At 43.7% G+C, this 25,095-nt stretch overlaps 2 protein-coding genes across 3 annotated transcripts in view; one reads left to right on the forward strand and one right to left on the reverse strand.

The window, feature by feature from the left end:
- Positions 1-25,095, reverse strand: part of LOC123994679 (synapsin-3-like) — a 143,338-nt gene that overhangs the window by 41,281 nt on the left and 76,962 nt on the right. The window contains exons 5-6 of the mRNA XM_046297577.1: positions 21,872-22,028; positions 21,274-21,363 (exon numbers count right to left, since the gene is read on the reverse strand). Of these exons, the coding sequence (XP_046153533.1) occupies positions 21,274-21,363; positions 21,872-22,028 (247 nt within the window). The remainder of the gene's footprint in view (positions 1-21,273; positions 21,364-21,871; positions 22,029-25,095) is intronic.
- Positions 1,248-20,511, forward strand: LOC123994680 (metalloproteinase inhibitor 3-like). 2 transcript variants are annotated; one of them, XM_046297579.1, is made up of 5 exons: positions 1,248-1,522; positions 10,593-10,675; positions 11,663-11,774; positions 13,791-13,912; positions 17,860-20,511. In XM_046297579.1, the coding sequence occupies exons 1-5, from the start codon at positions 1,393-1,395 to the stop codon at positions 18,055-18,057; spliced, it is 645 nt and encodes a 214-aa protein (XP_046153535.1). In that variant the 5' UTR covers positions 1,248-1,392; the 3' UTR covers positions 18,058-20,511. The 2 variants fall into 2 exon arrangements, with proteins under 2 accessions (XP_046153535.1, XP_046153534.1); XM_046297578.1 differs by lacking the exon at positions 17,860-20,511 and having other exon boundaries at positions 13,791-15,875.

The following is a 25,095-nucleotide window of genomic DNA, read 5'->3' on the forward strand; positions in this document are numbered from 1 at the left end:
TCATAGTTCATTAGCCTGGGATTACTCTGGCTTTGTTAGATAATTCTCAACCCTAACCCCTAATGTGGCTCCACAGATCAGCCTCCACACACAGCGATATCTCCACTCGGGTTTCTGAACCCTTACATAAAAACACAAAGGGGAGGAAAAACAGATTAAACTTAATTTTGTCTAATTCTAGAGATTGTAGCCAGCGTGAAGGATTGTACTATCACTCACACTGGGTCACATGACAAACACGGTTCTCTCTCTCTCTCTCTCTCTCTCAACTTCAGCATGAGAAGCTTTTGAAAATGAGACTGGTTGTCAGACTAATGCCAATTACTCAGAGGTCATTTGGAATGTCTTTTCAAAGGTGTAAAAGGACTCTGTGGTTCTCACATTGGCGGCAGCGTAGCCTAGTGGTTAGACCGTTGGACTAGTAACCGGAATGTTGCGAGTTCAAACCCCTGAGCTGACAAGGTACAAATCTGTCATTCTGCCCCTGAACAGGCAGTTAACCCACTGTTCCCAGGCCGTCATTGAAAATAAGAATGTGTTCTTCACCGACTTGCCTGGTTAAATAAAGGTAAAATTTAAAAACAAATTAGAGGTGAATTCATAAGCATATACACAGGTGCAAAATGGTCTAGAGGCCATGTTGTTTTTGACTATATGAAAAAGTACGGTGTAAACAAATGGAGTTCATTATTGCCTGGAATTGAGCCCTGATCACTGACCAGAAAATGCTACAGAAGTTCACACTAAATGGACATTTAGTGGTGAGCCTGGAAAAACCACCAAACCATGTCTTTCTGATACACCCAAGGAAACCTCATTTGTACATGTTGCTGTTTCACTGTTAAAATAAACAAAACATTGTAATAACAACATAAAAGCAAACAAGTGCCGAGTTTCCCATTAATTACAACAAATAAATGCTCCTTGAATGTATGAAACATTACATCAGCTCATGTGGTTTTCCATTCAATGAGCAATTTCCAGCGGTTTTTACTCAGACTGGAATGTTTTATGGCTGACAAAAGTGAAAGGGGGAAAAATTATATATTTTTATTTTTTTTAAAAAGAGACAAGCACTGTAAAGTCAATTCCAATATGTCATGCATCTGTTATTCTTGATGACATCATCGACGGCTCGAGTCATGATTGGCTGTCGTGTCGCGAAATCTGGCGAGGTGGGTGGCGTTCCAGCGTCTCGCGCACTATATGTAATTTGTGACTCGGGCTCTGAGACTCAGTGACAGGCAGTACCCTGACCGGAGAGTAGAGTTGGACATACCCACTGAAGCAGACAACAGCTCAACTCAGGACAGACTTTGAATAACTATTCGGCGACATAACTTTTCTGTTTGTAAAGTAAACAGACAACAAGAGAGATTTTACGCACGAAAAATGCAGCCCCTCTGTCACCAACTGCTCAGCTTGCTGTTCGTTTTCAGCAGCCTTCAGATCCATCAACTCACAGAGGCTTGCTCGTGTGCTCTGTCTCACCCGCAAGATGCGTACTGCAACTCTGACATTGGTAAGTCGCATGGTTTGAGTCCACATAGACTATATGTTATGCCAAAAAAAACATGTTCTCTATTTAAATACATTTTTTCTGTGGCTTTGTGATATTCTGCATACACGGAATATAATCAAATAATAAACTGTTGTTAGTATAAAGCGATGCAACTTTCAGTCTGGGACCTACAGCATGCGTAATTGGTAAATATATGCCAAACAAAGTTGTGCGTAAAATGTAACCATCACCTAAAAGCCCATTGAAAATAGACTGTCAGAATATACCAGTTTGCAAGTATCAGATGGCTCATAGGCTAACGGTTTCACTACAACAGCACGCTTTCTGACTAGTCTAAATAAATGCGTCATCTCTCAAATTAGTGAGTCAAGAGAGAGGAAGCTTTACTTTATTTCCCCTCGCTCTGATGAGAGGGAAGAGTTAACGGGAACGGTATCCATGGAAACAGGTCCCACTGATCATAATGCCTTTCAGAGCTAAATGACCACTTGCTGAGCAATAAACCAGAACAGAACAGGCAGACAGTAGTCAGCCAAGGGTTTTTTACTGCTGACTGAATATTGCACCCATGTGTGGAGGTTACCAATGGCAGATTTGGAGTGGAGACTCAGTTCTTGGATCTTGGATGCTCTTCTGTTCTGTCTGGCTTCCCATAAGATGTGAGAGCCAAGACTTGGCTAGGAATGTTAAGCAAGTGCTCTTGCAATCAATTTGTGAATTCTACAGTCCGAGTGGTATAGCATTTCCCTTCAAGTGTTTGTGCTCTTCTATGAAATCACATGTTTACTTTCCAATAGGGGCCTGATTCATTCCATTCACGCATTTGATATAGAGATATGGAGTCAGCATTGGTATAATAAAGCCTTGGTTATTGACTTAGATCCACTGTGTTGATTCCCGGGTGATACTTTCTTTTGGGGCTGATCCTGGGACCCTCTTGTAGCTGAGATGTCCTTGGCCTCCTGTTCTGAGGAAGGTGGCTTTGTAGAGCTTGTTGTACCACAGGGTCATGCTCTCACAGGCTATGCCAGAATAACATGACCTCCGCTGTTCTTATCGAGGAATGCCTGTCCAACCTGAGCAGTGTTATTGGATAACACTTGTTAATAAGACCAGGTGGGTCCTGGCTCACCCCTGTTGCTGCAGGAGACTCATTCCTAGTAAGGGATTATTTGATAAGCCTGAGCAATAATAAGTGTTGTGGGGGGTCTAAGCAGGAGGAAAACGGTTGAGTGAAAGAGAGAGGAGTCCACTGGGATATACAGTATTAGGAGAACTGTGTGCAGCTCTTTTGTATTGTGGAACGGAACTGCTGAGTGTGTGTGTGTGTGTGTGTGTGTGTGTGTGTGTGTGTGTGTGTGTGTGTGTGTGTGTGTGTGTGTGTGTGTGTGTGTGTGTGTGTGTGTGTGTGTGTGTGTGTGTGTGTGTGTGTGTGTGTGTGTGTGTGTGTGTGTGTGTGTGTGTGTGTGTGTGTGACCAGTCACAGATAGCTTTGTCAGACACAGCCATCAAACGTCCATTAGGGTAGCATAGAGTGGTCCAATGCCCCGGAGCGGAGGAGAGGAGGAAAAGTGGACATCAGAGCTGTTTTCCGGAGTCTTGCTGAGGACACAACTATGATGTCGTGTTTTTTTTTTCTGCAGTGAACTACGACCGGAGCCTGACCAGGTCAGAGGAGAGAAAGCTATGTTAACTTTTCGACGTATGGCAACTGTTTAAAAATAGCACCCTCTCACAAAAGTGTCAGGTTGAACATTCATGTCAAACATCAACGTATTTATGCAAACATTTCCTCAACATTGATGAGCATTGCCTGTTATTTAATTGTAATTATTGGGGCTTATGCTAGTTGGTGACTTGGTTCCATTGTGTTGAAGATGTACAAATGTTTGTGTCACAAGCAGTCAGGTGGCACCTTGCCTTTCATGTCCCCTAAATTGGCTCATCCCATTGGCACAGAGTGGAGCCAAGTGGTCCAGAATCTAGGGCTGGCTTTAACTGCTGCAAGTGAGCACTTGTGAGCTCCACAAAATTCAATTTCCAAGGTCTTGGCTCAGCCAGAAGTGCGCCACGAAAGCCTGTAGCGTGCACAGAACTAGGGATGCCTCTTTCCTCCCACTGCAACGGACTGTGTCGCAGTAGTCCCAATAAAACAGAACACTGTAAACATGCCATAATGCCAAAGCCAGGATCACATTTCATCATGTCGATGACTCAACTGTAGAGTTATTTTTCCCAGTGGAACAATTGGCCACGGAGATAGCTTGAGAAAATTCTATGGGAGTAACATGCGCACAATAAATTTGACCATATATCCATCTTCTGCTCATTGAGCCATAACGAAGGCTATCGCTTTCGGTTAAGAGACAGTCAAGGAAGGTTGGACATCTGTTAGCATATAGGGCTCTAGTGCAGTTATCGTGAACATGTAAGCTTATGATGACTATTGCATAATTATTATGCAACTGATGACATTTTTTGGGGGCAAGATTTCACGCCAAATTCCGATGGCTCTTGTGTTGTAAGTCAACTGTAAATGGGGTTTGGCATGAACATGATGTTTTTGGACTGTGAAGGGATAACAGTTATCTCCTGGCAACACCTAGAGTTATGATGGATATTCTGATTTGTGTCCCCGTGGGCATGTCTAAACAAACATGTGCTGCAGTCTTTTTCAAACAAGCGTAAGTCCATTTTCTGGGATGAAACGTAGTTCCAAAAGCTTTACACGGCCTTGAATTGCATCATGTCACTGGGGTTTGATGAATGTCACCTTTGATAAACCTTACAGTGTCAAAATATACCCCTAAAACATACTGTATACAGATCTATACCTACAAAATATTCCCTATGAAAGATATGAGTTATAAAATGTGCCTTTATCCTCACCCCCCCTCCCCATTTCATTTGAACAGTACTTTCAATGAAGGCTGTTTATTTCGTCAACGACCTATTTTTCCGGACTAAAACTATGACGATAATGGGACGAGATGACCTGGGGGGGATAAAAACAAGAACTATTACAAATTACTTTTCATTTTAGTTGACAAAAATATGATGAGACGAGAATTCCCCGTGAGACGAATGGACATTTCATTTGACATGAAGCAGATTTTAATCTGTTTTGTCCAATTCTTAGCATGCATGCAGAATATTTCATGCTATCCTCTCATTGGCAGAATTCACATCTTTCAGTTGTGCAGTCTGATTGAGCTCTCCCACACAGCTCCAGGCAATCACTTCAGTCAGTCGCCAATCTTCTGAACTGATGCGAAGCCAGGACACTTGACTTGTAACCAACTTCAACTAGAAACCCTGAGCTCGGTTACATGCACACAATAATGTGATACTTGTGGATAGTCAGGTTAATATAATAGTTAGTTTAAAATGTTTACATGCTTGAAAGTCATTTAGGTGCTGTTTTTGGTGAACTCCAAGTGGGCTGTTGTGCCTATTCCTGAGGAGTGGCTTCTGTTTGGCAACTACCATAAAGGCCTGACTGGTGGAGTGCTGCAGAGATGGTTGTCCTTCTGGAAGGTTCTCCCATCTCCACAGAGGAACTCTGGAACTCTGTCGGAGTGACCATCGGGTTCATGGTCACCTGCCCGACCAAGGCCCTTCTCCCCCAATTGCTCAGTTTGGAAGAGTCTTTGTGGTTCCAAACGTCTTCAATTGAAGAATGATCGAGGCCACAATTTGTTTGGGAACCTTCAATGCTGCAGAATTTTTTTTGGTACCCTTCCCCAGATCTGTGCCTCGACACAATCCTGTCTTGGAGCTCTATGTACAATACATTTTAGAATAAGGCTGTAACGTATGTGAAAACTATTTATAAGATGCATACTTTCAGTTTTGCGAACTCACTTCACTCGCGCGTAAGAGGGAAGCTTGCGTTACCCGGTGCTAGCACATGCTCAGATCAAGTACACCACTGGAACGCCGATTAAGCTGTTTACATGTCCTAATCATTTGAAAGATTCCCTAGAAAACCAGGTGTTTTGATTGGTGTATGCCTACTTCGATTATGACCTTGTTACGATAAGCAGAGTAAGGTGTTTACATGATTAATGCCATACTCAGCCTTCTGCTATAATCAGTTTAATATCAAATGATTAGTGTGCACGTTAATGTACTCGATGTTTACTCTCACCCTCTCTCCCTTACTTTCGTGTAGGCTATTTTTGCTTTGATCACATCAGAAGCTATATTTTCCGCTGTTGTTCATTCATCCGTGTTGCCGCTCTCGCGCAGCGGTCTGCAAATGCGAGTTGCGGTTGCTTTTGTTGTAAGGGCAAAAACGAATGCTATTTGTTGAATATTAGAGAGTAATACTTCTGCCATTTTTCTCCTTATCAAGGAAACCACTGTTATTTACCCCCTTGACAGTTGTGATTGGCTGAAAGTCAGAGCTGTAAAATTGTTTAACTTGTAGCCAAGGCTTTATAGCCTATATGGTTAATTATGTCTGGCATTGAATACAATCTGCCACAATATCAATGTTGCCATCTAAGGTAAACGAGGGGAAAGTAGGCTTAGTTGGACAAGGCTATCTGAATGTGCACATGATGGAAGTTAGCGGTAGCTTAAATATTCATTATTTAATAGAACAAAATGCAAAACAATGTGACAAAAGGGCTGTGACTAAAACTAGACAAAAAATGTCCTGGGTTTTAGTTGACTGATAATAACTAAAACTAACAAAGGATGAAATGACAAAAATGTGACTCAGACTAAAAGGTACTTTAAGCACTAAAACTAAATCTATAATAGCTGCCAAAAACCCTAGGGCTGACTATCGTCAAACGGCTATGGTTTGCACCCAGTGTGAATACCTATATATGGATTAAAATGCAAATGGTGACCTTTAAGCTCCCCTTAGGTGTAACGCTGAGTGAGGAGAGAGGCTAATTTCCACTGTCAACTTCAAAGGCGACACGGTAGAACATGAATCATCGCAATTTAAGAGCCAGAGGCGAGTTCAAAGCCTGCTCCTGTTGTTTCATAGGCCCTGCTCCATAATCACCAGCAGCACCCGCTCTAATAGATGAATCAGACAGACTTTTTGAATTGAGGAAATGAGGGTACATAAAAAAAAAAAGATACAACAAAGAGAAAACAAAATGTTAAATACCAACTCCAAATAACCTGAGGGTAACTTCGCAATCAGCAAACAGTGCAGTGGCTGGCTGTGATACAGCATTCGGCTGGCAGCGTGAGGAGTTCAACTATGTCAGCGGATACATGTTCTCTCAATGAACCCTTCCTTGCATTTCTAGACGACAGTCGAATATCCATTTCCTGACCCCATTTTTCTTGCCGCATACGTAGGCTACTTGAGACAGAGAGACGGAGAGCTAGAGACAGAGAGGTTGCTTTGGGTGCACAGCAGACCTACTGGGATGTCATTTAATTGGTGACTGAAAAAGCTAATTCACATTGGAAGGCTGTTTTTCTAAAGCTTTTCATGCAGCAGATGAGCGTTTTTCGGTCGGCCCGAGCTACACTTTGGCCTTGGAGTTTAATATCCCTTCACGGCCATGGCCCACGTTCCCAAGGAGCTGAGGTGTCAGGAGCAGACCTTTACATTCTCGTGTCATGCACCAATGCAGTATAGAAGATTACAGCTGTGGGTAAGTGTGGCTTGGCCTGAGATAAGAACCTTGGAGAAACATGTCGTTTAGACTGGTATAAGCTAGTTCTCAGAGTGGTGAGGGAGGAGGTCCTCAAGTTACCCTGTCCTTTCTCTTGGGAGGCCTGGAGAGGGAAGCAATGAGCTATTGCTAACTAGGTTACAATAGCTTGCAATCATGCAAAACCCAATCCTATTCTCTTCTGCTACCTAATCATCTTCCCAACTGCCAGAGGGCATAGATGGTCCCATATTATGAGGAACATTATGTCATCTGGGATCAGCTCGGCGCATTCAAATCAGCTTTATTCCATAAGACCAGCGTTCCTACCTGTTAAAATAGGTCAAGAAGTCAAAAGGTGCAAGATTCCCTGCATGTTTGACATGGACACCCTGTGAGACAGGCCTATCGAGTGTCTAAGCCAACTTCAATCACCAGTGTAAGCCATGACTGCTTCTGAAACAGTAGTACCCAGTTCCCTATACAGTGAATTACATTTGATCAGAGCTACACATCCCATGTTGGTTCAATTGCGTCTATCTCTCCGGTGAACTGGTGAGGACATTTCATTTCTATTAAGTATAATCCAACTCCGGGTGTGGTCGGCTCTGACGCCTCGAAAAGAGGAAGAGTGCTTATAGAGAGTAGTTTACCCATTGAGTGTGTCATACTCAGTAGCATCGCTCACTCACCTCAGATCATGTTCAGAATCAGTCTCAGCCACCAAACACACAGATAGTTTATAACGCTGGTTATACACCACCACATGACTTTTCCCTATTCTTCCCCTCTCCATATGACCGTCTATTTCAACCTTGTCATGGTGACTTTTCCCTCATCATGCAATCTGTTTGCTGCGGTCACAATTTAGCCTGAGGTGCCTCACGAGATTCACGGGCAAAAATGTAAAGCAGGAGGAGGCTTAAACTGCTTGATTGAATTACATTCCCACTTGCGTTGCGATTAGCATTTGAATGCAGAGTTTAGCAATCCAATGCTTCGGGGAAGAGATACCGTGCTAAATGAATTCAATTACTTTCTCTGTCGTACCCCAGTTACTTCTCCTTATCAACAAAAAAAAATCCACCCACTTTCCACGGAGAATGTATGTCAAATCCACTGCAAAACATGAATATGCATGCGGCAGAAACAGGAGAATAGCACTCGCCTGTAATTGCTATTTGTGTGTTGCAGCACAGAGAGAGAGAGAGTGAGAGGGAGAGAGAGAGACAGAACAGGGGGCACTTACTCTATATAGGGCTGAAAGAGACTTCTAGCTGCAGTGCCGTTTACAGCTAAACTAACCGGTACCAGTCAGGTGGAAATCTAATGCAGTGCTTGGGCTTAGAATTGGGTCACATAAACACTCACAATTTGGTAATTTCTGACACTGGGGCCAGGACCTAGCCCGAAGAGGCATCTTGAAAGAGAACTCGGTGGTCAGGGGTAAATATAGCTAGCGTTCTGAGTTCGCCTCAGGCCCCTTCCCTTGGAGGTCAATGGGTCGCTGTAGGGAATCACACAAATCCTCTGTCTCATCAGCAGCTGCGGCCTTTCACACATTCCGCCAGGCAATGACTTCGGCACCACCCAATTAGTGGCTGCCGGCCCAGTGGCGAGCGTGTCCCGCCTCAAAGAGCATTTGGTGTTACTGTTGGACTCTTGTTCAGCGATATGACCTATGACTCCTACACCTAATAACATTTGAAGGCTCAACGCAATGCGCTTTGGAATTGGAGTCTTGTCATTTTGGGTGGGGAAAGCTGTCTTTGCAATGGATTTTAGGTTTTAAGGGGAAGGCATGTTTTGGGCTACTGGCTTCTGAAAATAGTTTGAGGAATCAGTGCATCATATCTGTGCATCATATCAGTGTATCACATTACATAAGGAGGGATCCGAGTAGCATACGTTTCATATCTTCACATTCCAGAGTAATAGTGCCTATGGTCCATACAATTATATCAGTGAAAGTAGCATTCATTTGACTCTGCATAGCAGAGACTGGTTAGGTAACAATGCTGTGAGGCTCATAATATGCGAGTTGACTGATTAATAGAGCAGATGTCCTTGGGTGCATTGGCTCAAAAAAGGTCACCAAGAACCTGACTAGAAAAAGAATCGTTGCCTTATACATGGATGTGAGATTCTCTAACAGCTATCAATTGGATGGCATGGCTCTATTAGAGAGTCATGTCATTCTAAGCTGGCAGGTGAAAATGTGAGCATGTGAGCTCCATTGAAGGTGTTCATGTCACCTCACCGGAATCTTCTAGGAGACTTTTCTATTCATAAAATACCAGGATTACTGCTTTTCTTTTATTAGACTCCCTTTGCTGCCCATTTCTGTGTGTCCGGGACTTAAATACAGACTATGACACTATAAGAGGAGATGTTACAGTACATCCCTTCTTCACTCTATCTAGAGCAGTGAGACGCGCTTCCCCTTTTTCCCTCCCGGCTCGAGAATGTGAGCCTCAAAGGAATGTGGGAAGGAAATTCCGGAGAGGAAAGATAAACATCCCCATCGTTAGTTATGTCTCTGGCTGTCAGGCTGCGGGGAGCAGGTGAACTTGACTCGAGTCAACTGCGCCTGCATGTGGACTACCCTTCCACTACCCCTTCTCCCCCGGGGGGCCTCAGAGCTCTGATACAAGATCTCTGGGGAGGACCCTATTCACTGGCCTAAATGAGGCTTCGTTCATAAGCCAATCCCCCCACACAATGGACCCACTTACTTTAAAAGGAGTGAAAGCAAACAAGGTGATTCCACAGCCAAACTGTTTCACCTAGCCGCTGTTTACATGAGGGTGAGCAGCACTGATATGATCTTTTCCCACCCTGTGCTGAATGTAAAGAAAGGAGGTTGTTTGTGGAGACACATGGTTTTACGATACAGGGACGAGGCTGGAGGGAGGTAGTAATAAAGCCGTGGCCTCATTTTTACTGTCCTGAAGACGAACTGCTTTGGCCTCTGAGTCAAATTCAAATGCTAGCCTCCTAGTCTTCCCTTGGACTTGTTTGGCAAGCAGAAGCAATCCATAAAAACAAATTAATATATTTTAAACTGAGCTAAACCATTACAAAATATTCCCTGGGTCTCTCCTCTAGAGGCTGGGTTTTTAATGAGCTTTGGAAAAGCAATGAGCAGCACAATGCATTCTAGGGTCCTAATCGGGAGTTGATATCACCCTGCTTCTAGCTAAAGTATTTGTTAGGGTGATGCGTTGGGATGTTGTGTTGGGCATACTACTTGGGCTTCTCTTTTGATGCTCACACAAGCACATCAGCCTGGCTCCAGACGTCAGGGACAGAGACGAGACTTGCTCTGATGTGACCTAAATTCAGAATCATCCAATATGCTGGATTTGGCAGCCTGGGGCTTTCCAATCGCCGCCCATTGCATAATCGACTAATTCTGTGCTTGTGTCTTCTGTCTACAGTGATCCGTGCCAAAGTGGTGGGCAAGAAGTTACTGAAGGACGGGCCTTTTGGCACCATGCGTTACACGGTCAAACAGATGAAGGTAAGCCGTCACCGCATCATTCAGCCCGAGTTTTACGCAATCTGGCCAATACCTTGAAGGGCATAACCGGACTCTGGGAAAACAGCACAAGGCCATAAGAATCACTAATCAGCTCATAGGCTTTGAAACTGGAGACCAGTGTACCACTGTAGGCCTACTAAAATGATATGGTGTATGACTAGGCTACTGTAGCAGTATCATCTAAGTTAAAGGGCAATCCCTAATTCTTATAACCAAAACACGAGTTCACCGATGCCGTGAAATGGCCAAGCTTTTCCATTAAGTGCCACGAGAGTATGTTACAGAGGACTAGATGTTGTTTTCATCATTACATCTAACACCCTGTGGCAAGAAGGTTTGGCTAATCCAATTTAAGTGTGTTTGAATATTTGTTTGGCCTATGGAATCCAATGTAGTCGTAATGGTCTAAAGACAATTGCGTCCCAGTAAATAAATCACGAAGAGTGGGGCTTTGTTGCCCCTATAAACATTTTCCCAGAAATCCCCCAGTTTTAGGTCCCTACGGCTCGCCTCTTTCACGGTTTGTCCTGTTATTTCAAAGAATAGCCGCGTCTAAACAGGGATTTCCTGTTGTTCCCAGACAAATAAATCACGATGGACCAAACACAACAAATTCCAGGGCAAACATTTACTTTGTCTGGCAGCGTTTGTGTTCCGTGCACCTGAACTCAATGGGTGGACCCACGGTTCAACCCCAAAGTCACGTCTTCATTATGTCCTGTGATTATGTTCGTTTTCATGTGGTTAATGATAGCGTCAGTGGCCTCTTCCACTACCAACCTGAATTCTTGGAAGCGATGTGATCTCATGATACTGTGTTTATTGTTGTGGATTCCTGACAACTTCGAGAACAACTCAATAATTCCAGTTGGGTCAAACGCGTCAGAAGCAAGAACAAGTGCCAGAGGTGTTTGATCTTCATTCCAGATTATATTAACACACTGTTTGTCGTGGTCTGTTTGGCAGATGTACAAAGGATTCAACAAAATGCAGCACGTTCAGCACATCTACACAGATGCCTCTGAGAGTTTGTGTGGAGTCAAGTTCGACATCAACAAGTACCAGTATCTGATCACAGGTGAGTCACTATTCAACCATACATTGCAACGATGTCATAAGGTGAATGCACCAATTTGTAAGTCGCTCTGGATAAGAGCGTCTGCTAAATGACTTAAATGTAATGTAAAATGCAACTGATCTGAAAGCGGACAGCTAATGTACAGTACTTGGCGGGCTGCATAGTTGTCACGGTGGTGCCAGTGTCTTTCCATTCAGAGCTAGTAATAAGCAATAAAAACAGCCTCAGGAGCTGCCTCAGAAGCACATGACCAAAAACAAATTAGCGAGGCAAGCAAGCACGTCAGTGGAGTTGACTCCAGCTTGTTCTCCCAGGCCTGTTACCCTAACTACCTCTCTGCAGCACAATGGCAGCGTTGCTAACTGGCAGCCCCATTTTTATTTGGGGGGCGAGGGGGGGATAAATACAACTACCCCCCTCCCTTCCCTCCTCCCCAAAGACTTCTTGACTGATCTGTGACACAAACTTTCCCACTATTTATAACCTCCCGTCTGTGAGAGAGAGGCAGGGCGGCACTTCTTTTTTTGGAGTGTTTCCTTCTCCTTTAGGGCATAAACACCCTCCTTTTCTGTTATAATTAACAGTTCTAGCAAGACGTTCTGGCGTTTCCAGTGCGGGCAGGCATTTATCAAGTTCAAGTTTTATTTATTAGTCGTATGTACAGGATACAGATGGTATACACCATCCAACTAAATGCTTAGCTGCATGCTACACATACATACTTGTGATGTGTGTGTGTGTGTAGTATGAATGTATACGTGTGTGTGTGTGTGTGTGTGGATGAGTGTGTGGATGAGTGTATGTCAGTGTGGGTGTGTGCGCAAGTGGTCAGTCCAATTCAAGTGTTCGGCAGTCTGATGGCTTGAAGATAGAAACGGTATCTGAGCCTATGAGTTGCTATGGAGACTCGGAGAGCATTTCAGTGAGACCTAGTGTGGCTGTCACACTGTTTCAGCTGTGTGTTGTATGTTCCCATCACTACGTCCCAAACCTGTAAACATGCCCTATGAAGCCAATGAAACATAAGGAAGGAAATCACCCCTGGCAACACAAGTGTGTGTTTATTGTGGCTGGGTGATGATGACATCACAGTCATCCAGGCCAGGCAGCAGCTCTAGCTCTGGTTTGGGGAGTGAGTCTATAATTGGGTCTTGTGTCCCTGGGCCATACTGTATCAGGACTCAATTACAGGCATGTTAAATACGCCAAGGCCTGATAGATTAACTCCACGGGTTAGACTTTGATCAACCCAGAGTGAGTGCACGGCCGCCTGATTAGCTGATTAGCCACTAGCCTGGTCCCAGATCTGCTTGTGCTGTCTTACCATCTACTATACCAACTACAATTTGGGAACAGGCTAATGCGCCTCTCTCACCATTGTCTAATAACTTTGCCAGAGACGCCAATAATCCATATGGAAATCGGTCTAAGAGCTGTGTGTTTGCCAGCTTTCAGCTCAGTGTGTGATGACGACAGGACAGTGTAGCACTAGCAAGGGACACACTGTTAGAAACAACCATGTTGTTTGAGTGCTAGCTGGCGGTCTACAGTGTAGGGTGAACCTGTTTTGCAGCAGAGGTTGTCATCCTGACCTCGGTGGTAAGCTGTGAATGGCCTAACCTAAGAATAGAAGTTAGACAACCTTTTGGAAATTCCGAAATAGGGGTGTTGGTTTCATATGGGATTTAGTGTACAAGATTGTCTTACCATAGTTAAAAAGCTTTGGACCGCTTGTTTGACTGGTGTATTTATGCTGATCGAGGTATGGCAATTATACAATTAGCCAAAAATATACTATGGATGACATCTGACTCTTTGGACATCTGACACTTTCCCATGTCATTGGGAATATGACATGGCATTGGGAATATGACATGGCATCGTTTTTCAGTCTTCAGTTTTTGGGGGAAACCAACAAACCATTGTAATGAATGTTTTGTAAGTCATGAAATAATTCACCAATGATGTAATGCATAACAAAAGCTGATCTGTAACCAAACCTCTCTCCCCCCTCAGGCCGCGTGTTTGACGGCAAGGTCTACACCGGGCTGTGTAATTTCAACCAGCCATGGGAGCGCCTCTCGCTGGCCCAGAAGAAGGGCATCAACCACCGCTACCAGCTGGGCTGCAACTGCAGGGTGAGTGGCAACAACTGCGCTCTCGGGGAGAATATGGATGAAGTGGCTCCGGGGGAGAATATGGATAAGATGGCTATGGAGAAGGAAGCTAAAGCAACCCAACAGCAGCAGAGCCAAGATGGAGGAGTAGGAGCCAGAAAGAGGGGCAGGGGCCGGGGCAGAGGCAGAGGCAGAGGCCGGGGCAGAGGCAGGCAGAACCAGAACACCCTGCTTACTGCAAAGCATACCATCCTGCTCTGAGCAGCTCTCTGCTCGTCTATCTCAAAGACTTCTTACCACAGTTGGGGTTGCCCCTCTTCAAAGACACAAGGCACTTCATAATCTCCATATGTTATTCGATATCGGATATTGCCTGTAGAATAGGAGGGGAAATAATGTGTTCATTTTATGATCATAATGACTTTAGTGGCCTTGCATATATTGGGTCAAATAGATTATGCTGATGAACTGCGACCAATTATGAAATCCTTGCCAAACCATTTAAAACGTTTCCCTCTTCTTAAGTGTAGCACAATACAAGCATGACTATCAAAATATATACCAAATCATTTTGATTATGTAATTGTAACTTTTCTGATTGTAGGGACATACTAATTCCAGATAGTGGCTGAATGATATAATGTAAAGGTTTAAGCTGTCAGGAATATATAAGTGTCCCCTTTCCGTTTTGGCATCATGACGGATAATACACATCCATGAATGTAACTGAAGAGACAGATGGGAAGACGAGGAGAGAGAGAAAAGAGAGATTTATAATGATCTTTGGGAGTTATTAAATCATTTATCTACACTGGAATCACTTTCCCTGTTATTCCAAACCCTGAATTGAGCGCTCGGTCGGACCTCCTTTATGCGGGACCTGCTCCTGTGCAGCTCCAGTCCAGGCTCATAAATATCCTGCTGTACTGCATGGCTCCAGACACACCATCTGGTCTGCCCATCACAGCCCCATCAACAACAATAAGTGCATTGCCAGACAGGAGTTTCTACGGAGTCCAAATGCTGTCCAACACCTTTCAAACTGCTCACACCCAAACGGCTTAAAGGGTTGTAATGTTAAGACACGTTAGGCGTACAGTGAGTCTTAGAGGCCAACATAGAACAATGGAGGTGAACGTATGCCTGTGACCAAACATGGCAAGTCAGCACCAGGAATGAAAACAAACTTGGACAGAACTCGCCATGGTAGAAGCGTATTTTATGTTGTTTATTGTCCATTTCAGTTCAAATGTAATCTTTAATCTGAAGGGGGAAAAAAATCACACACAAATGTGTTCTAGCAATAGGCTGCTGCTACACAATACCTCATTGTGTGAACCCCTATGAAGCAGCATGCTAACTGTCTGAGAAGACAAGTGAAGAGACAGACAGAGGCAGTGCAGACACAGCCCTCTCTGTGGTTTTTATATCAAGTGCAAGAACCTCCTAGAGATCCCTTAGAGTGCGAACGTCACACTTCACTGATGCTAAAACCACGGTTTGTCATCTGTTGCTTTCTTCAACAAATGATGATTTACAGCTAAGGAATGCAGGAAGCATGTGAAAATAATCAGTGTATTAAAAACCATTGGCCTCAGTAAATGATTAAAAAGCTAACTGTCCATAACATAGCCCCATGAACACCAGAACTAGTTAAACTTCATTGAAAATGCTTGCACGATATGGACCATAACGAATGCGTTCAGCTTCACCCATATTGCTCAAGCTCTCTGCTGTCGATTCCTCTGGCTCTGTCATTACTGCACAGCTTTTACTGAAACACCTCTTTGGATTCCTCTAAAACTCAGTGTATTTGTCAGTTAGTTTCTCAGTTTCTAATTTCTCACCTTTAAAGACATTTGGCAGGCTATACAGTGCATTCGGAAAGTATTCAGACACATTTTGTTACCTTAAGAGGCTTATTCTAAAATGGATTACATTGCCCCCCCCCCACCCGTGAGGCTACAAGTTTGGCACACCTGTATTTGGGGATTTTCTCCCATTCTTCTCTGCAGATCCTCTCAAGCTCTGTCAGGTTGGATGGGGAGCATTGGTGCACAGCCATTTTCAGGTATCCCCAGAGATATATGATCGGATTCAAGTCCGGGCTCTGGCTGGGGCACTCAAGGACATTAAGAAACTTGTCCCAAAGCTACTCCTGCGTTGTCTTGGCTGTGTGTTTAGGGTCGTTGTCCTGTTGGAAGGTGAACCTTCGCCCGAGTCTGAGGTCCTGAGCGCTCTGGAGCAGGTTTTCATCAAAGATGTACTTTTCTCCATTCATCTTTCCCTCAATCCTGACTATTCTCCCAGTCCCTGCCGCTGAAAAACATCCCCACAGCATGATGCTGGCACCACCATGCTTCACCGTAGAGATGAAAGTTCCAGGTTTCCTCCAGACGTGATGCTTGGTATTCAGGCAAGAGTTAAATTTTGGTTTCATCACACCAGAGAATCTTGTTTATCATGGTCTGAGAGTCCATTAGGTGCCTTTTGGCAAACTCCAAGCGGGCTTTCATGTGCCTTTTACTGAAGGCACTCAACCATAAAGGCATGATTGGTGGAGTGCTGCAGAGATGGTTGTCCTTCTGAAAGGTTCTCCCATCTCCACAGAAGAACCCTGGAGGTCTGTCAGTGACCATCGGGTTCTTGGTCACCTCCCTGACCAAAGCTCTTCCCCCCGATTGCTCAGTTTGGCCAGGAGGCCAGCTCTAGGAAGAGTCGGTGGTTCCAAACTTCTTCCATTTAAGAATGATGGAGGCCACTGTGTTCTTGGGAACCTTCAATGCTGCAGAACATTTTTGGAACCCTTCCCCAGATCTGTGCCATGACACAATCCTGTGTTGGAGCTCTACGGACAATTCCTTCGACATCATGGCTTGGCTTTTGCTCTGACATGCACTGTCAACTATGGGACCTTATATAGAGAAGTGTGTGCCTTTTTAAATCATGTCCAATCAATAGAATTTACCACAGGTGGACTCCAATGAAGTTGTAGAAACATCTCAAGGATGATCAATGGAAACAGGATGCACCGGAGCTCAATTTCATGTCTCATAGCAAAGGGTCTGAATACTTGTAAATAAGGTATTTCTCTATTGTTTTTTGTAAAAAATTTGCAAACATTTCTAAAAATCTGTTTTCGCTTTGTCATTATGGAGTATTGTGTGTGCATTGGGGATTTTTTCAAATGTAATCAATTTCAGAGTAAGGCTGTAACTTAACAAAATGTAGAAAAGGTCAGAGGTCTGAATACTTTCCGAAGGCACTGTATGTGAGAAGGAAATTTGAAGTTTAAAGGATGTTGATGGAATTGCAGTTTGACTTTGGTTTTCTTCTCCATTCCCAAATGGAAAACTACAAACTAAGTAGTGGACTTTAATTTCAGAGGCTGGCAATTCGATTCATATTTGACCTCCACTGGCTTATCTACAGGAAACTACATTTGAATTGAAACCATCCATTCATTCATTCATCCTGTAGAGCAATGAGTATAAAATGCATTGATGAGTTTTTTAATTGTAATGTAATGAATTACATAAACTACAAAAAGATCTTGACTCACCTCACTCTTTGCTGATTCAACCCAATTATCTGGAGGGATTTAGACTTAAATCACTTCCTTTTTCTCCTATTCAAAATCGTATTCTCCACATATTAAGTCTTGTGTACAAGATGATGCGTTGCTTCAGCCTGTCCTGAAATGCTAATTCTGTCTTGGCCTTGTTCATTTACTGCTGGATGTAGACTCACTGTGCTTTGAATTGGTCAATATGTAACAGAAAATGAAATTCGTATATCTGTCACATATCCTAAATCAGAATTGTGGTGAATCAAAAATTATTCAATTGAACTTTATTCAAGTCAAACTGTAAACACACAGTGAGCCTTCACCAGTATGCTGTAGCATTATTCCATTTTATTTTCCTGCTTTACGACTACATCTTTAGTTTCGCTTCTTCTCTCTGTAGATTAAGCCCTGCCACTACCTGCCCTGCTTTGTGACCTCAAAGAACGAGTGCCTGTGGACGGACATGCTGTCCCACTTCGGCTACCCCGGCTACCAGTCCCGGCACTACGCCTGTATCCAGCAGAAAGAGGGCTACTGCAGCTGGTACCGGGGGATGGCCGGCCGTGACAAAACCACCATCAACTCCACCGACCCCTGAGCGTAAAACCACAGCCAACCCCCAAAACCATCACAACTTTCTTGAGTTTCTTCTCCTCTTCCTCTCACTCTTCTACACCTTTCCCAAACTCCCCCACGGCCCTCGTCAACCACAGAGTATTACAGAACTCTTAAAACGTACAGTACTAGCCCCAAGTGACCACTCCTACGTCCTCTGACGAAATATACGAGACCTAAAATAATCAGTGCCTGGCTGTCTCATAGAAATAGCACTTCATGCTGTACATTTCAGTTTCTCCCACCTAACCTTTCCGACATTTTCCCTAGCTATCAATGAGCAGAAATTAGACCCGATCCCAGTCAACTTTTTTCAGACTGCGAGACCTTTTTCAAACTATCGTAATGCTTATTATGGGTGGGATGGCATTTCAGAACGGCAGTTTCCAGCAATGCATAATGGTGAAAATGATTTGAATATTAAGTGTGTGGTGCAGACCGTATCAACAAAGCTCCCGCAACATAATGTTATCCTCAACACAGGTTATGCTCAGTAACCAGACACATTGTCACCAGTACGAGGGCAATGCCAACACGAGGTATGACCTCTGAAAAGCAATACCTCTTGCTCCAGTCACACAAAGGTATTTTATTGGTATTTAACAATGATTTTGAATCACATGAAAGTGTATATGTATGTGTTGACAGTTTATACTGTCAACATGTCTATTTATATGAATGATGCAATCTTTGCCTCCCTGACTGCTTGCACTGTAAAGTTCATTCTAGGTTGTATTAAATTGCATTTACATTTGAGTAATTTAGCAGATCACACTATATGAATGCATTGCTAATATCGGACAAAGAATTGATTGAGTATAGCTATATTTTCTTCTCCGTAACCAGCACTAAGAATGAACCTTACAGCTCAATCACAGGGAATTCTTAATCTTTCGCAGAGAAATGGATGCAAGTTATTTAATTTTTTTTGCTGTATATGATATAAGCTACAAAGCAATGAACAGTTGACTCGACTGAAACCTCTGTAGTAGATTTATTTATCCTTGTTTGTCGAATCAGACAATATCCATGCAAATACTACAAACAAAATCAACTATCCTACTAAAATATCCAAATATATATATATCTTTGTATCTGGCCAAAACTGTACCATCACTACCCTGTTTGGCTGTCATGAAGGACCAGAATCCCAAATTGTGTTTGTAAAGCATTGATTTAATGTTAGTTCTGTGTTAGATCCGCCTTCAGCAGATTTTGAATGATGGTACTTTTGCCCAATCACAGTTCCCCTTCTGGTTCTCATGAGGGAAGGAACATTTTAAAGCAGAGGTTTCAGACAAAACAAAGTGTTTTCATAAATGTATATTCCATTTGTGTAAGTATTTGAACTATTTCAGATGAAAATAACACTATTGTCACTAAACTCTTCTACTTTTGAGTTTTCCAGTTCAGTATCTTCAGTCCATTCCGTTAGAAACAGAGATGCCTCAGCAGGAGTTAATAGTCTTTGCCCAGTCTCTCAGCTCTGCCCACTTTTCCATTATGTTCAGAAAAGGCCATGCCAAGTTGGTGTTGAACAGAATAGAGTACGGCCCTGACGTGACAGTTTTAGAAGGAAATCCACAAAAATATAGTTTAGTCAATTTATTATTCACGTAATCTGTTATAACGTGAGGAACTCAAATTAAATCTAAATCTTGCCTCCTCCGCAAGGCACTTCTTAACATGAAACATTATCTCATTCAACAATGTAGAACAGAAAATTGTAAAACAATGTCGAATTCGACATTTCCGACCATTACAAAAGAAGAGGAGGTAGAGGTGGTTCATCGGTCTCAGCACGTTTCACCACTGCTGAGCTTCTGACACCTCCAGGCCTTGGCTGAGCTCCTCAGTAGTCTGAGAGGACTACTATGCCACAGAGATATCACTAAAGCCTGAACGTTTTACATCAGCAACACTGTTCTTGTTCTCCTCAGGCAGTTAGAAGTAGAGCTGGTTTAGCATTGAGAGAATGGTGGACTCGGTGAGCGTAGCCCGATAGTTCCGGAAGCCGGATAGTATGTAGTCTTCATGTAGATCCATCCTTTAGTTAGAATACTGGGAAGGTTCCTCGGTATGTTTAGCCTTCATTGACACACTTCTCTAGTTGTCAGTCTTGAGTTGTTTCCATCTTCCTCATCTGGTTTTTGGAAGTTCCTCTCTCTTCGGCCTTGGCATCTCTGCATCTGTATTTTTTTTGTGGTTCATGTTTGTGTAAATTTACTGTCTGCTTAACACAGAAACACTTGGTCAAGTCGATCCAGACTGCATTTTAAAAGGAAGCTGGCAAAAGGTTGTGTACCATGTGTGTGTATACACTGATTCCTAAAAAGGGGGGAGGGCGAGCGACCGTTTCCTTGTAGGGGTTGCAGAAATGTTTGACTTAATTTCTGTGTTTTATATTTTTATAATAAAGATTTAATGAAAAAATTGACCATATGAGTTTGCATTGATTCTTGTGCTGTTGTTTTCTTGAAGTCAAAAGTAGCACACCTGGTCATGATCCAAGCTCAGTATTTTATCACGGTCACAAGGCAAATTTGGATCTGACCTTTTACATCTTTGATATCATAGAACAATCTGCAGAATCAGGAGCTACATTACATAATGGAATTACACACAATTGTTCCAACTTGCACATTCAACTTTGCACCAGTTAGATTACACCAGTAAATAGGTAAGCACGTTAAAATATTGCTTTATAAATACCATAGAAATGGTTTATGAAATGGTAGCAAGCTCCAACAAGGCTGTCACTAAGAGGCTAATCAATCCCACCTGTTTGTCATTGGCCTAGAAAATATGTTCATAGAAACATGTCCAGCTGCTACACTTGATAGTTTGGAGCAACCTTAAACCTACTTACCTGGCACTGTCTCTTTAAGATCCATGGGCTTCAGTGTTGTGATGCCCATAGTGTTGCACTGAGACATAACAATTATTTTGTTATGACTACTTTGAGGACAACATCCTTCAAGTGGTCTGTGTTTTCCCCTTACTTTCTCACTGTTTCCCGCTTTTGCCCTTGTGACACTTGTCTACCCCAAGTTAAGACAAGTGTCACAAGGGCAAAAATCAAGATGATCTGAAAACATACAGAGTTCATTCATTCCGAGTGCTACGTCTATATGCAGATGGTAACGCAGTAAAGCAGAACACGCATTATAAACAAACAGTGTGTCAGGAAGGCGCTCACCATCTGGGTGTGGTTGGGGTAGAAGGTCTGTTCATTCAGTGGGAACTTCTCTGGGCCCAGGGAGTGGTAGAGCTCAATCATGTGGGAAAACTGCAAGCAGAAACAAAACACGAGACACCAAGCTATAGTAGTTACTGTATATAGACGGCGGGATAGAAAGTGTCTTATACTACATCTGTAGTTATCTGGAGACAAAAAAACTGACACCTTGAAAGCTGAATGCAGCCCTATCCATTAAAAATGTTTTTAGTGAGAAACTTTGACCTTTAAAACAGGTAAGTTCCTGGAATGTTTTGTCTACTACCGCCAACATGTTTTGTCTGGGTTCTAAAGATTGTAGCCATGGTACAAATGTAACTTGGCCCGGCTCCAGCTCCAGCTCGAGCGCACCTTGCCTGGCCGCCTCTCTGCTGTTAAAACAGGGTGAATAATAACGGGTCTTACTGGAGGCCCCTGGTCTGGCTGTTTCAGAAACAGGTGTTATGGCTACTTTTAATAGCCCAAATAAATCAGTCTGAGGTGGCCGCTAAGGGCCTCGTTATGTGGGGTAAGATGGGGGGTGGAACGGTGGTGAGGAGGCAGGTTATGGATCACGCACCACCCAGGGTTTGCTGCAGAAGTTGTAGATGGAGAGCAGGGAGTTGATGCTGGCGACTCCCCCGTATTGAAGGCCAATCACCAGGCTCCTGAAGTCTTCGCCCGGAGTCATGCTGTAGGCATGCTGGCGAATCAGGACAAAGTCTGGCTTGAAGGATCTGGAGAAAGTCAAAACAAAGTGGGACATGAGATAACGGAAAAACCAACAACATGCTGATGTCAAGGTAAAGTAAAAGTAAGGGCACATTCTACCACCCTGACTTTCACATTATCTGCTTCGACCAAAACATTGATAGAAACGGGAAGAAAACATCTGTACCACTGGGCACACACTTGTTGAATTAACGTTTCCACGTCATATCAATAAAAAGACGTTGAACCTACGTGGAATAGATGTTAAATTGACGTCAGTGTCCAGTGGCGTGTGCCTCACGGACTGCTGATGACACTACACTACACTGTGAAGACAGACAAACTGTTGCCAGTTGGGCATTTTAGAGACCTGGATATTTGTTACAAATATATCTTTAGCATATATATGAAATCACAGAGATTGGTGCATGCATACTGTATTTCAATTACTGACTTTGTCACTCAAGTTCCAGACCTCAAGCAGTCGAACTGCAACGACAGCAGCCATCGTAGAGCCTTTCCAAAGTCCAACACAGCAGCTGTAACTGCTCAGAGCCCAGACCGATAGTATCTGTCACCGCATTAACACGTTAAGATTACAGGCAGCTCATTATTTACAAGGAGGAAAAAAGCTCCATTATTCAAAGGCCATAGGAGGAGGGCGAACAAAGGAACGCTGGTCAGAGTCAGAGAAGCTAATCTTTTTGGACCATCTATCCAATTAACGCAGCCTAATCCCTCTCATTACAAACTGTTCTGGGAACAGGGCCAAGTAACCCATCAGGGACCCGGGAGGATTGTATCCCATCTTGCTATGATTAAGATAAAGAGGGAGAAAATTCCACTCTTTAACTGAAGGCAGGTATGCAGGGATATTATGCCCCCCTCCCCAAAGATTCATTCAGCTTAGATTCAGGTAGGTTGGCTATCTTGGATGGATCTGTGCTGGCTGGGCTGAGGGATGTAAATTAAGTTCTCTTTCAAATGGCTGGTAACTGTTCTGAATGCTCTGATTGTAATTTACAGTTTGGCGAATGGTAACATCTTGATGCTTTCGTCTGAATTCATTGCTTCAGCCTGACAAGTCCATGAGCTGTTGAAAGTTATTTCCAATGGACTTTAGCTGTTCTCAATGAATCAACGTCTAGAAACCTCTGGCAAAGGTTCTAGGTGTTGATTGAGTTGATATTCGTATATTTACATTTTTGTCATTTATAAGTGCGTACATTTTTATACTTTTTCCCCATGGAAATCGAACCTGCAACCCTGCCATTGCAAGCACCATGCTCTACCAACTGAGCCACATGCACTGTAACCATATTGTCTCCAATACTATCATTCACCCTCTTTCGCACACACACACACACACACACACACACACACACACACACACACACACACACACACACACACACACACACACACACACACACACACACACACACACACACACACACACACACACACACACACACACACACACACACACACACACACACACACACACACACACACACCCCTGGGCTGGAGAGCAGCCATCTGGTGCAGCTTGTGGACTGAGACAGTAACGCACACACACACGCACGCACGCATGCATGCACGCACGCACGCACGCACGCACGCACGCACACGCACACACACACACACACACACACACACACACACACACACACACACACACACACACACACACACACACACACACGCACACGCACACGCACACACACACACACACACTTGGAGCCATGGAAGTGTTGCATTATGTAAGACAGCCGACCTGAGGCACAACTCAGGACTCAGTGAGAGCTGTCGTGGTCACGGCGACACGAAGGCTACAGCTGCTCTCTTTAAAAGTGTTGTTGTGCTCACTGCTCAGCCAAGGTGGCACTGGTCCAAGGGCTCACTGCATACTGCTCAGCCACAGTAGTGGCACTGGACCAAGGGCTCACTGCATACTGCTCAGCCACAGTAGTGGCACTGGACCAGGGGCCGATCTATTTCTACATCGGTTTATTGAGGGACAGACTGACACAAACCTCGCTCATACCACGTCGAAGTGCCCACATCACATGCACTGGCACCTGACGCACCAGGTTTGTTGTTTTGGCCTGCTCGCCTCCCTACCACTGAGGAAGTACAGTTCCCGCTCAGCTCAGTCAAAACTGTTCGCTGCTCTGGCTCCCCAATGGTGGAACAAACTCCCTCATGACGCCAGGACAGCGGAGTCAATCACCACCTTCCGGAGACACCTGAAACCCCACCTCTTTAAGGAATACCTAGGATAGGATAAAGTAATCCTTCTCACCCCCCCCCCCTTAAAATATTTAGATGCACTATTGTAAAGTAGTTGTTCCACTGGATGTCATAAGGTGAATGCACCAATTTGTAAGTCGCTCTGGATAAGAGCGTCTGCTAAATGACTTAAATGTAATGTAAATGTTTTGGTATAACTTCACTTTGAAGGGCACAAGAGTGTACAAGAACTATAAAGCGTCAATAACGGCTTATGTGAGCAGCCACAGGCGTATGCTGCATGCACCTATCTGTACAACCTATTTACTGCTCATCATGAACATAGAAGTGCAAGTTGTGATGATGTGACTGTTTTTAGCCAGGCAACGGCTCATAGCAGCATTGCCCTATAGAGCTGCAGCATTAGCACGCTTATTCCAGCCATTAACTTTGTTATCGGTTTCCCAAATCGGAGTCCTTCTGCCCGAGTAATGCTCCCTGTGGGTTGTGGATCACGCCAAAGCTGTGTATTAAATGTATTTTGTGCTTTACAATCCCAATCGCTCAGGCCCAATGGTGATCGCTTCACTGCCAATATGCTAATGCACCCTTTAAATTGTTCATCAGTGTTGCCATAAAAAGGAATGCTTAATGGGGACGGAGATGATGATGCCGAGATGTGAGGTAGGGATGTCCTGTATTTATGTGGAATTGAAGGTTCTGCTTTGTAATAGCCAAATGGAATTGGGTTCCTTAGGGAGAGACGGTGAGCAGAGTGGGAGATATAAACACAACAGATAGAGCACGCACGCACGCACGCACGCACGCACGCACACACACACACACACACACACACACACA

Source organism: Oncorhynchus gorbuscha, linkage group LG14, assembly GCF_021184085.1.
Source record: "Oncorhynchus gorbuscha isolate QuinsamMale2020 ecotype Even-year linkage group LG14, OgorEven_v1.0, whole genome shotgun sequence".
NCBI classification, from domain to species: Eukaryota; Metazoa; Chordata; class Actinopteri; order Salmoniformes; family Salmonidae; genus Oncorhynchus; species Oncorhynchus gorbuscha.